Here is an 11,957-nt window from a genome sequence, read left to right on the forward strand (position 1 = left end):
AGCCCTTCATTCAGCTGAAGTAACGATAGTCCGTCATGTTCGTCATGGTTGAAGAGGCTGTAAAGTGACCAATAGATGGACGAATTAGTTTGAGGACTTGAAGGTAGAATCCATACATAGAGCCCATCTATTTCACTTGCGGTCGAGTCATTACAAAGTCCTTATAGGTAAAAGTCACAATTTCATAGAAGTTTGACGTTCTGGGCTATCGAAATCGCTGCCAACTTAGCTTGTTCCAACTCTACTCGTATACTAACTTCACTTGTAACTAATTAACAAACTATTAATAATGTAAGTAGTAATATCTTCCAATTCGATTGTAACTAACTTCTGGTAGTCGTGCCGATCTGAAACTTTGCAAGTAACTAATATAGTTAGATGACAATACAACAATTCGAGCTGATCAATCAATCTGACAATACATCTAATAATGGCGCCAGGAGATGGATTAAGTACAGTCGGCAATAAAAATGTGTCCTTATAAAAAATTATTTTTAGCAGAAATTTATTTAATATCAGACCCATTGACCAAAAAAAAATGGATGAAGACCTTATTCTACGCGAAATAGTTAAAAGTCTGGCGTTTGAAATAGAGGCTGTAAACCAAGATAATGTCTTAACATGGACTACTACCAACGGCACACCACTCAATGTTAAAGTGAGAGTGAGGAACAAAGATGAACCAAGACTGATCCAAAAAGGTGTGATACCTGTTCCAAGAATTGGTATTACTGCACCCGAAAAACTCAGGCTTATTTCTAGCGATCAGACCATTCTGTCCTTCAACGTTTATTTGGATGGTGAAACAGAAAAAGGATCAAAACGTCACAATGGTTTAAAACTGTTTAACATTGGTAAGAAAACATCACTCACTTTTTGATTTTTTAAATTATTTGCTGCTTAAAACATAAGAATTACATGAAATGATTAGTCTTAAGTATAAGGCGTAGTTAGGTAGAAATAGTTGCCATGATTTTCTAATTTACGAGTTATAGTTACTAAACAGGTTAATAACTAGTTAATATAATGTTCTATTAATATTTATTTAGGAAGCTGCCTAGGAACATATAGCGATGATGAAGGACCATATTTGCCGAGTTCTTCCGAACAAAATGCCATGGAAAGTGGCCGTTGTAGCGAATCGGCCAGCGGCATTCTTAAAAAGAAAGTGTCGCCAGTTCTCAGCTCTACAAACACAGTTACCCACACTCAAAAAAGATTTTTTGGCAAATGCAAACCAGGTATATAAATTAATTATATTTTTAAATACTTATGTAAGTGCCAACGTAATAATAAATTATATCCATGACATAGTTAATTAAACATGCATGGCTTTTACTTGTAAAACGTACAAGTTTAACAATTTATTATATTATTATTTAACTTATAGAGCTCCAAAAGTCGTAGAGAGACAAATCGTCTGAGGTTGCTCCTACCTTTTATTCCAGGTGGATGCCTTGATCCACCCTTTGATGAACCCAATTATGCTTATGGCCTCCCAAAAGCAGATCGTCCAGAAAACCTACAAGTAGAATGTAATAAGATAGACGATAATAAAGATGCTTGTGAACCAGGTAACAATCACATTTTTATAAACCCTTTTCCGGTGGTACCTATTACCACCATCTGGTTATACATATAAAAAATAAATAAAAGTAAATACCCTTATTTTGCTCTAGGAGGATGCCTCGACCCACCTTTTAGTGAAGATAAATACCCCTACACTATTTCAAAAACGCATCAACCAATGAAACTTGAATTGACACCGCAATCTACTAAGGAAGAACAGCAAATACTCAGCAACAAATCTTCAGAAGAACGTCGTAAAACACCTGATAAGAAAACAATAAAGGAAGAAGATGATTCTAAAAAACTTATGGACATTTATGCAACAACTCCGAAACAAAACTCACTGGAGGCAAAATATTCACATTCTATTATAACATATCCTACTGATGTGTCATCTAATGAAACGCTAAGTGATCAAATTCCACCTAAAAAACTATCAATAAAAAGCAATGATGATGAATCACAAAAGCAAAGTTATGATTATCCAGTATCATATTTTGTTCCTCCGAAAGATGTTTTGAGATGTAAAGAGGAAGAACGTAGGTATAGTACGAGACCCTCGTCTCTCACCATTGGCAAAAGTAGTAACAGTACAGCTCATGCTAAGATAGATATGGTAGATAAATCAAAAAGTATGGAACATGATTTTAGTCCTCAATATGTGACACCTTCAAAAGATATACAAAAAGAGAAAATGAAACCAAATTATGCTGATGATGCTACTTTTAAAAATGACTATAATAAACAAAGCGATATTGTGGGAATTGAACAAGAAAACACTAGTAATGTGAATATTCCGTCATATGTTGCCACGAATTCCAAAAACGTTGGCAGTAATCAAAATTCTCTCGATAAAGAACATGCTTCAAAATATCTAAGGACCACTGAAAGTAATCCTAACAACAATGAAAACGATATTATATCACAACAACAAATAGTGTCGCCAATCGACAATCAGAAATTATATTATGAAAAAACTAGATACCCTAAAGAGAATATTGGTAAAGAAAATGTGAAGACCAAAGAAGATAACCCCATAGTTGAAAGAGCTGAGATAGGAAGTAAAGATCCGTTAAAAGATACATTACATCAATCAGAAGTTGGTTACATTACTGGTACACAAACCGCAGACAGTCTCGATGCAAAAAAGGATGTGCCAGATATAAATTTGACAAAACAATCAACGCTGAAAACAGAAAATTCTAAATTCTTAAATACACATGGTCCTATAAAAGACGATAACAAATTGAATTTTGGTAGTAATGATGATACCTCTAAAATATTCCGAGTTGCCGAAGCAACAATACCTGTTTTAGCTACAGCTACATTGGCTTTATCTAAAAAACAATCATTACAATTTAATGACAAATCAAACATTGGATTAGATAGTTCGGTGACTAACAAAAATAAAGCTTCAATGAGTAAATGTTCAGAAGACTTGCTCAAAAAGTCTACTAAACAAAAACTTGAGATTCATGAAAATGAACCAAAGAATTTATCGCCACAAAGTATTTCAAGTAGTGAAAATAATGAATTTGATGTATCTTCCGAACACAGTATAGATTTTAAGGAGGAATTTTCAAATAACGTGGAAACTCGTAACCCAGAAAACACATTAGGTCACAAAGAAAAACACGAGTTATTCGCTGAAAACATGAACTTTGCAAGTACAAATAATGTCATAGTTGGCAAAAATATTCCGAAACATGATTACATTAAGTCCGACCCAGAATCAGAAAAAAGAAGATCTAGCGCAATTCTTCAGAAAAAAGCATTATCGGCGAAACATGACTTGGATATGGAGTACGATGATATTAATAAAACAGCTCCACATAAACGTAATACATTTACGGTTATTGCATCTGATACCTCAATACAAAAATGCGAAGAAATTGAAGAAATACCAGAAAACATAACAGATGTTTATTTTAAAACCACTGATGTATCTAAACTAAACTCTCCTAATTTAACTAAAAATAACACAGTTAAGAGTATTACTGATATAAATAACAGAAAACTAGAAGGTTCAACCCCAAGAGACAGCCAGCCAGGAAATGTAAAGGATTTACATTCAAAAGACAGTGATGATACTAAAGCAACAAAGATAGATTCACGCACGAAAGAATTAGAAAGTGCATTTTATACTGATGCTGATGGAAGTTTATCACAAATACACTCAGAGAATTTTACCAATATGAACAATACTATTAATCAAACAAAACCCAATCTGATATCAAACGAAAACGAAATAAATACTGATCCATTACGTAATCGTTTACCAACACATGTTAAAGATATAGATACAAACATTAGTGAAACTGTCCAAAGCCCACTTAAAATAGAAATCAAAACTGAAAATAAGAATGCAAATTACAAGGAAATGGAATTGTTACATCAACCAGAAAATACACAGGACTATCTTATCAGTGAAAACGCAAAATCTTTAGATAAAGGAACAAAAGATATGGAAAGACCCATTGAGTCCATAAACGATTCATTACAAAAAACTATCCCTGATAATATACAACATTTGCATCCAAAAGATTCAGTTAGTGGTGAATCAGCTGTAAATCAAAAAACAGCAAATTTATTTTTAGCCAAAAGAGAATCGGAAAAAATATTGAATACTGACTCTAACATATCTGTACCAAAAACTAATACGGATAATTTGCGTTCAAAAATGTCGACCGACAGCAAATTCGTTGCTGATCTAACTACGGAAAATTTACCAGAAAATGCAAGAGATTGGCATCCAGAAATTAATCTTGATGATAATTCTGCATCACTTACTAAAAACATTGAGCAACTAGAACGAATGGGTATAAAAGACATCATATTGAAACATGGGAACAAACCTATTAGCGGTGATATGTATGCATCTCAAAATCTTTTAGCAAATAATTTTCATACTGAGAATGGTAAATATTTTTCCGCTGACTCTGCAAGCGATAGGATAGAAGTTGTTAACAGATACGACAACTCGAATGGCAATAAACCTGAACTTATTCAAAATTTAAATGATAAAAAAGAACAGAAGAATTTCGATTATGAAGAGCTAGAAAAGGTAAATACACACAGAAATGAACAACCAAATCTAACAAATCTTACTCAAAACGTACCAGAATTGACAGATTTAAAAAATGAGATTTTTGAGACCCAAGAATTAGCGGAATACAATAATTACAGATTAGTTGATAATACAGAAAATGTAACAAGAAGTAGCTTAACCTCTGGTGGATATTCAGGCTTATTAAGTGAGGTTCTAAGCAATATTACAGAAGACAGAGAAGGAGAAGAGGGTATTAACGTAAGAAATCAATCTTTAACTGAAACTACTGGAAGACATGAGGATTTTATAAAACTAGATATTCAAGCTGCTCGTGATTACCAAACGTTTGATAATCCATTTACAAATATCTCTAAAGAATCAGAATCTAATAGCATGGTGTCAGACTTAGCTGTTGACAGTAATTTTCCTCATAAAGCAAAGGACGGCAGTCATATTGCACCAATAAATAACTTAATCAAGAGTTCCGTATCAACATTAAAAGACATTGATTACAATATGCACAAGGAAACAAGCTCGGGAACATTTAAATCTATACAAAAAATAAGTCGGTCTAATTCCATGGATAAGGACAACGCTCAGTTAAATATAACCAGAGATGTAGATCAGTTAAAGCCAACTGATAGGATTAACAAACCTAGTGACTACCAATCGTCTCAAATTCCGGACATTTCCATACATGATTTAATCGGGTTGAATAAGGAAAATATTAGAGCAAAACCTATTAGTCATTATGGGCAAAACACGTTTTATCAACAACCCAATCTAACCAAATCAAAAGAGCTACAAGAATCTAATATTGTTGGAACAGAATCATCTTTATCAATAAAAAGTACAAGTCCACTTTATTTAGATATGTCGTTTTATAGTTATATCAACGACAACAAACAAAGGGTTGTTCAGACACAAAGCCCACTTATTGACAAACAAAAGCCTAATGACGGCACAGTCACTATAGTAAAAACATTAATACGACATGGAAATGAAATAAGAATACCTGTGGACAACGAAAATGATATCTCTTTGAACATTTTAGACAAAGACGCTAGAGTGGAAAAAAGGAACAGTAATATCGGATTGCCAATAACTCGTCGTGAAAAAAGTAAATATGTATATTATGTATATTGTTTAGTTTCTATAATATGTCAGCTAAATACGATGTCACTTTCAGTACGAATCAAACGAAGCATTTATTTATGTTAAACGATTTACGTAACTACTTACCTACATTACATAGGTCACATCTGTAATCCAAAGAGCATATAATCACTACGTTTTAAGAGTCGGCACTCTCGAACAATCCTCGAACCGAATTATGAACGTACTTACATATCCCAACACACCAAATACAGGCTTAAAGATCTCGCATCCAGGCCATAATTGTTAAAAAAAGAAAAACCACACAATACTACCAACACAAAAAAAACAACGCTAGGGCTCGACACTTCCAGTACCTACTGTTTATCGATATCGATAAATGTGCGATACGTGCTGCTGTATTTACCTACTGTACTACCTATTAATAAAATAAAAGAACATTATATATATATATATATAAACAATTTTATTTTACATGATAAAAATAACATAGTTTATTATTCAAGTAGGCATATTACAATATGCTGAATTCGCGCGCATTCTTTTTTAATCTGGTCCCTTTTTATTGAAGGCACTGGATGGAGAATGATTTCCACAAATGAACTTGTTTCCATTCAGCTTTTGAATAGGTAAATAAATACGCCAAATCCTCATTTCCTTTTCCTCAGCTTTGCCCATAATCGACATCTGAAATAAAGAGATTATCGATAAAATTGGTCGTACACTATTCGTGTCATAGGTTACTTAGTTTTTTACTTAAAAATACTTTATTCACAAAATATTTTCGTTTTAATCATGGATTGTACACGACTAAAACTAATTAAATTAGTAACTGTTAACGACTCAAAGTAAAAAATGAAAATATTGCATACAAACATCAGTTTACCGACCTGTTCGGATCAAGTTGGAAATTTGGCCAAAAATGCGTCAGTAGTTAGTCTTCTTACACACCCACTACAAACTTCACATTTCCTTAAAGATTCGGCCCCCATTTAAATAACAGCTAAAGTTATTTTACCAATTACAATAAAAAATAACCACGTATTTTCACGTTCACGACAATTCAAATGACGTTTGACGTTTTACTACCAATCATACCAACCTAAAGAAAAGTAAGTATAATACGTCTATGTTAAAAGCAAGTATGGTATGTGCCACCAAAATGCAACAGCAGTCATTTTAATTCGATAAGATTATTTCTATGCCTCAATGTTGGTAACAAGGGCTTTCATAATTTATCAAAGTATGGGGTGTCGATGGGCTGCTGTAATCTGTAGGTTAAGACTTTTCTACTCTATTATTGGCCTTCGTTTGATCCATACTAAAGGCCGAGCCACACCAGCTTGCGTGTGCGTGACGTGCGCGTGTGCGTGCGCTAAAATGTTGGAGCCGCACACGCACACGTCACGCAAGCGGTGTGCCATCTCTCATAAGGATCTGTATATTACAACGCCGCACGCGCACGTGCACGTCACGCACATGCACACGCAGCCGGTGTGCACATGCCTTAAACGCAACAACTTATATAAATTGTCATTCAATGGAACTAACGTAAATGTAAACAAACCGCCATATTGAAATTGTCTCTGAATGATGAATTTACTAGTAACTTTTGTTTACATACATAGTTAGCAAGTTCCATAGAAGACACTACTGATAGTTAACAATCAAGTTCAATCAACAATACACAACAGTATATTTAAATTCATGATTCAGTTATCACTGCAATGTTTTTAGGGTTCCGTAGCCAAATGGCAAAAAACGGAACCCTTAATGGATTCGACATGTCTGTCTGTCTGTCTGTCCGTCCGTATGTCGTAGCCACTTTTTTCCGAAACCGCATTAAGATTTTTATACAAAAATAGAAAAAAAACAATAAATTTGGGGGGTTCCCCATACTTAGAACTGAAACTCAAAAAAAATATTTTTTCATCAAACCATACGTATGGGGTATCTATGGATAGGCCTTCAAAAATGATATTGAGGTTTCTAATATCATTTTATTTCTAAACTGAATAGTTTGCACGAAAGACACCTCCAAAGTGGTAAAATGTGTCCCCCCCCCCCCCCTGTAACTTCTAAAATAAGAGAATGATAAAACTAAAAAAAATATATGATGTATAGCTGGTCAAGCAGATCTTGTCAGTAGAAAAAGGCGGCAAATTTGAAAAACGTATGCGCGAAGGGATATCGTCTCATAGAAAATTAGAATTTCGCGCCTTTTTCTACTGACAAGATCTGCTTGAACAGCTATACATTACCATGCAAACTTCCACCGAAAATTGGTTTGAACGAGATCTATAGTCCGGTTTTTTTAGCATTAGAAAGAACTTACAGAAGTAAGCTTGTGGTTCCAAATCCGGCACTTTTAGCGGTAATCATTTGAAGTAAATTATATGTATTGACCATGCTACATTAGATAATTAAATAATTATTAACAATTAAAGAACCTGATAAAAACTGCACGCTTGCTTCTGTGGAGTTCTTTCTAATGCTAAAAAAAATGAACTATAGTGAGTAGTTTTTTTTAATATGTCATAAATCGTAAACCGCAATTTTATTATGTTACTTGCTGCTACGGAACCCTTCATGGGCGAGTACGACTCGCACTTGGCCGCTTTTTTGTAAGTAGGTACATGAATACTTTTCGTAGCTCAATAGGCAATCCTAATTATTCCATGCTATTTCAGACGCTGTTGATCGTACAAAAAAACACAAAGATTGTCTCAACAAAAATTTAGCTTTGATATATGAAAGCGAATTAATTCCCCTGCACACTGTCATCAAAGACCTGACACAAGAAGTAAATACGCTAGCATCAAAACAAGAAATACTTCAAATGAGAATGCGAAATACTAAAAGGACAAATTCTTTGAGACTGATTCCCGTTGTTAAAAGATGTGGATGCAGGAGAATTTAGCGAAATGTAATATGTTTTATACACTTACGTTTACCTAATATACAAAAGCTTGTTCAAATATCTTATATGTTATTGCAATGCCATAAAATACAATATAGTAGTTATAAACGTAACTATTTTTACGACGATATCGGTGTCATTTGCCTCATTGCCCTCATTGGGCTCTATCTCATGAACTGGAATATTTAGTTACTTAAATAAATTTCAGAATATATGTTATAGCGCTGTTATGTAGATCTGATAATACTGGCATAAATAACAACATAAAAGAAAAATAAAGCCTGACAACAGTTTATTTGACCCTCGCCATTTTGCGGATTTTCAATGGTACTAATTTCTTTTACTGGCAACAAGTACTCTTTGACAACGAACGTTGTATGTCATCGAATGTCACCGATGTAAACAAACGGAAAATAGAGTCTGGCTACTGAAATATTACCCAAAGTTTTGGCGGGAAATTCAAAAAATCTTGGGCTGGTCACACTGTGTGTAGTAGGATTTATAGTTTTGATACTAGAAAATATTTTTGATTTTCCGTGCACACGTAAGGTACCTGATAAAATAAGTTAAATATACGTTGACGTGCACTCAAAGTCAGCTCACATAATTTATACCACTATTTAAAGTACAGTTAACGACAAACACATAAGTTTACGGTCCAATGTTTTGATTTTATTGATATTTTCTAGAACTTCTAGTTTATCCGTTTTTTTTTACACACTTGTTTCAGGTATTAATAAATGCACGTACTTAATCAAAGTTATAGGGAAATGTTAGAAATAGTACTTAAAGTATCAAAATATTATTAGAGCACCAACCTACTAAATTATTTACGACTTGTAAACATTGCAGTTTTTCGTTAATAATCGCTTCACGTCGACTTCGCACATTGTCTTAATTATTTAAGAGCTTAAATAATAGTTTGCGGACCACACTCGGCATAGTCATTATTAATATTATTTAAGTGTTATTTAAAATAAACGCCTTATAAACCGCAAACAATTTGAATGAATGACATAAATTGACAACAGACTTTTAACTTTTTTTAAAAGCATAGACAATTGGTGATGCAACAAGGAAATATTTGTCAACAAAATTTGGCTAGCCAGACTCTATAATATATGAATGCAATCAAATACTTACAGCTTAAAAAAGACGAAGGATTACATAGCATTCAAATAAACAATGTTTTAAAGTTGGTTGTTGACATGACCGGTATTAACATTTTATAGTGCGGTTTTATTGAACTGGTTAGTTGTTTGGTTCAAACTTTAATATTTCATTTAAGGTTTATGTAGATCGACGATAAAAATCCTATAATCGAATTGGAGACTGAACGTTTTATAATCGAGGTTGGTGGTCCTGAAAGCGACACAACATCTGATGAAAATCAGCCTTCGTCAGAGTCAGAAAACGAAGAATATATTATAATTGAATATTTATAATCAGATTTTGACGAATAGGTAAATTGAAAGAACCGAATTCTCTGTAAGCAATGTTTTGACATTATACTAGTATCAACATGAAGCCAATGCCCACTACCCTGACTATACATGACGTAAGCATATTATTACCATACGTAAGCTATTTGCAGCGACACTATCTCAGGGTTAAATAAACTGTTGTCAGGCTTTACCAGATGGAATGTCGGGTTTGGCAAAAAAAGCACATAATATATTATATGTACAAAAAAAAATTGTATACATTGTACAATTTTTTACAAGTGCACTTTGTCGGCATGATAAATTTATATATTTTGCGCTTTGATTCGATTGAGCCCTCATACGAGTACAAGACTGTATATTTACGTGCGTTTTGTCGGTAGGACGCGGCAGCGTCACATACCTGTAGTGAGCGGTATTGTATTTTATTTTATTTTTATTTGGCCCTTTAAAAATAGCCATATAGTGCCTGGAAATGTCACAGCCACTGGCCTTGTCATTTCGAAAGGTACTTACTTACCTTTCAAAAGTCAGACCTACTGGTATATAATAATATGTTGTTATTAGGTATCTGACTGCGCGTGCGGAACGGAACAGTTATATATACCGTGTAAAAGTACAATGTCATATTTTTAACGCATTTCTAACAAAGATTTCTAAAGTATAAGTAGGTATATGTCCTTTCATAGACATAAATACTAAGCGAACATGTGCACCAATGAACTTGCCCACGAACGACTTTTGTGAACCAATGAACTGTGGCCCACTTCGTAGTGTAAGGCCCCGTCTGTACGAAGTAATAATAGTCAATGATTTCTATCTAAATCTTATTATTACTTCGTACATCTGACATTGTGAGTGATGTAAATTAATAAAGCCGGACAACGGGGTATTTCCGTAACTCCGCACCGTCTTGGCAGGGACCGTACTATGACATAGGTAGGCAAAGAGCATATAATCACTACGTTTTAAGAGTCGGCACTCTCGAACAATCCTCGAACCGAATTATGAACGTACATATCCCAACACACCAAATACAGGCTTAAAGATCTCGCATCCAGGCCATGATTGTTAAAAAAAGAAAAACCACACAATACTACCAACACAAAAAAAACAACGCTAGGGCTCGACACTTCCAGTACCTACTGTTTATCGATATCGATAAATGTGCGATACGTGCTGCTGTATTTACCTACTGTACTACCTATTAATAAAATAAAAGAACATTATATATATATATATATATATATAAACAATTTTATTTTACATGATAAAAATAACATAGTTTATTATTCAAGTAGGCATATTACAATATGCTGAATTCGCGCGCATTCTTTTTTAATCTGGTCCCTTTTTATTGAAGGCACTGGATGGAGAATGATTTCCACAAATGAACTTGTTTCCATTCAGCTTTTGAATAGGTAAATAAATACGCCAAATCCTCATTTCCTTTTCCTCAGCTTTGCCCATAATCGACATCTGAAATAAAGAGATTATCGATAAAATTGGTCGTACACTATTCGTGTCATAGGTTACTTAGTTTTTTACTTAAAAATACTTTATTCACAAAATATTTTCGTTTTAATCATGGATTGTACACGACTAAAACTAATTAAATTAGTAACTGTTAACGACTCAAAGTAAAAAATTAAAATATTGCATACAAACATCAGTTTACCGACCTGTTCGGATCAAGTTGGAAATTTGGCCAAAAATGCGTCAGTAGTTAGTCTTCTTACACACCCACTACAAACTTCACATTTCCTTAAAGATTTGGCCCCCATTTAAATAACAGCTAAAGTTATTTTACCAATTACAATAAAAAATAACCACGTATTTCCACGTTCACGACAATTCAAAT

The 11,957-nt window shown here is 33.7% G+C and overlaps 1 protein-coding gene across 1 annotated transcript; it reads left to right on the forward strand.

Moving 5' to 3' along the window:
• The first annotated feature begins 538 nt into the window (after window positions 1–538).
• On the forward strand, window positions 539–4,880 carry LOC134680064 (probable serine/threonine-protein kinase DDB_G0282963). Its single transcript, XM_063539121.1, has 4 exons — window positions 539–854; window positions 1,449–1,574; window positions 1,680–4,633; window positions 4,848–4,880. The coding sequence occupies exons 1-4, from the start codon at window positions 539–541 to the stop codon at window positions 4,878–4,880; spliced, it is 3,429 nt and encodes a 1,142-aa protein (XP_063395191.1).
• The last annotated feature ends 7,077 nt before the right edge of the window (window positions 4,881–11,957 follow it).

Source organism: Cydia fagiglandana, chromosome 1 (genome assembly GCF_963556715.1).
Source record: "Cydia fagiglandana chromosome 1, ilCydFagi1.1, whole genome shotgun sequence".
NCBI lineage: Eukaryota > Metazoa > Arthropoda > Insecta > Lepidoptera > Tortricidae > Cydia > Cydia fagiglandana.

Bases quoted from the DNA above. Each gene is read 5' to 3' on its own strand.
- LOC134680064 (XM_063539121.1), top strand. From the start codon at position 539: ATGGATGAAGACCTTATTCTACGCGAAATAGTTAAAAGTCTGGCGTTT. The intron at 855-1,448 runs GTAAGAAAACAT...CTTTTATTCCAG, and splicing joins TTTAAAACTGTTTAACATTG to GTGGATGCCTTGATCCACCC. The intron at 4,634-4,847 runs GTAAATACACAC...GCAATATTACAG, and splicing joins ATTATGAAGAGCTAGAAAAG to AAGACAGAGAAGGAGAAGAG.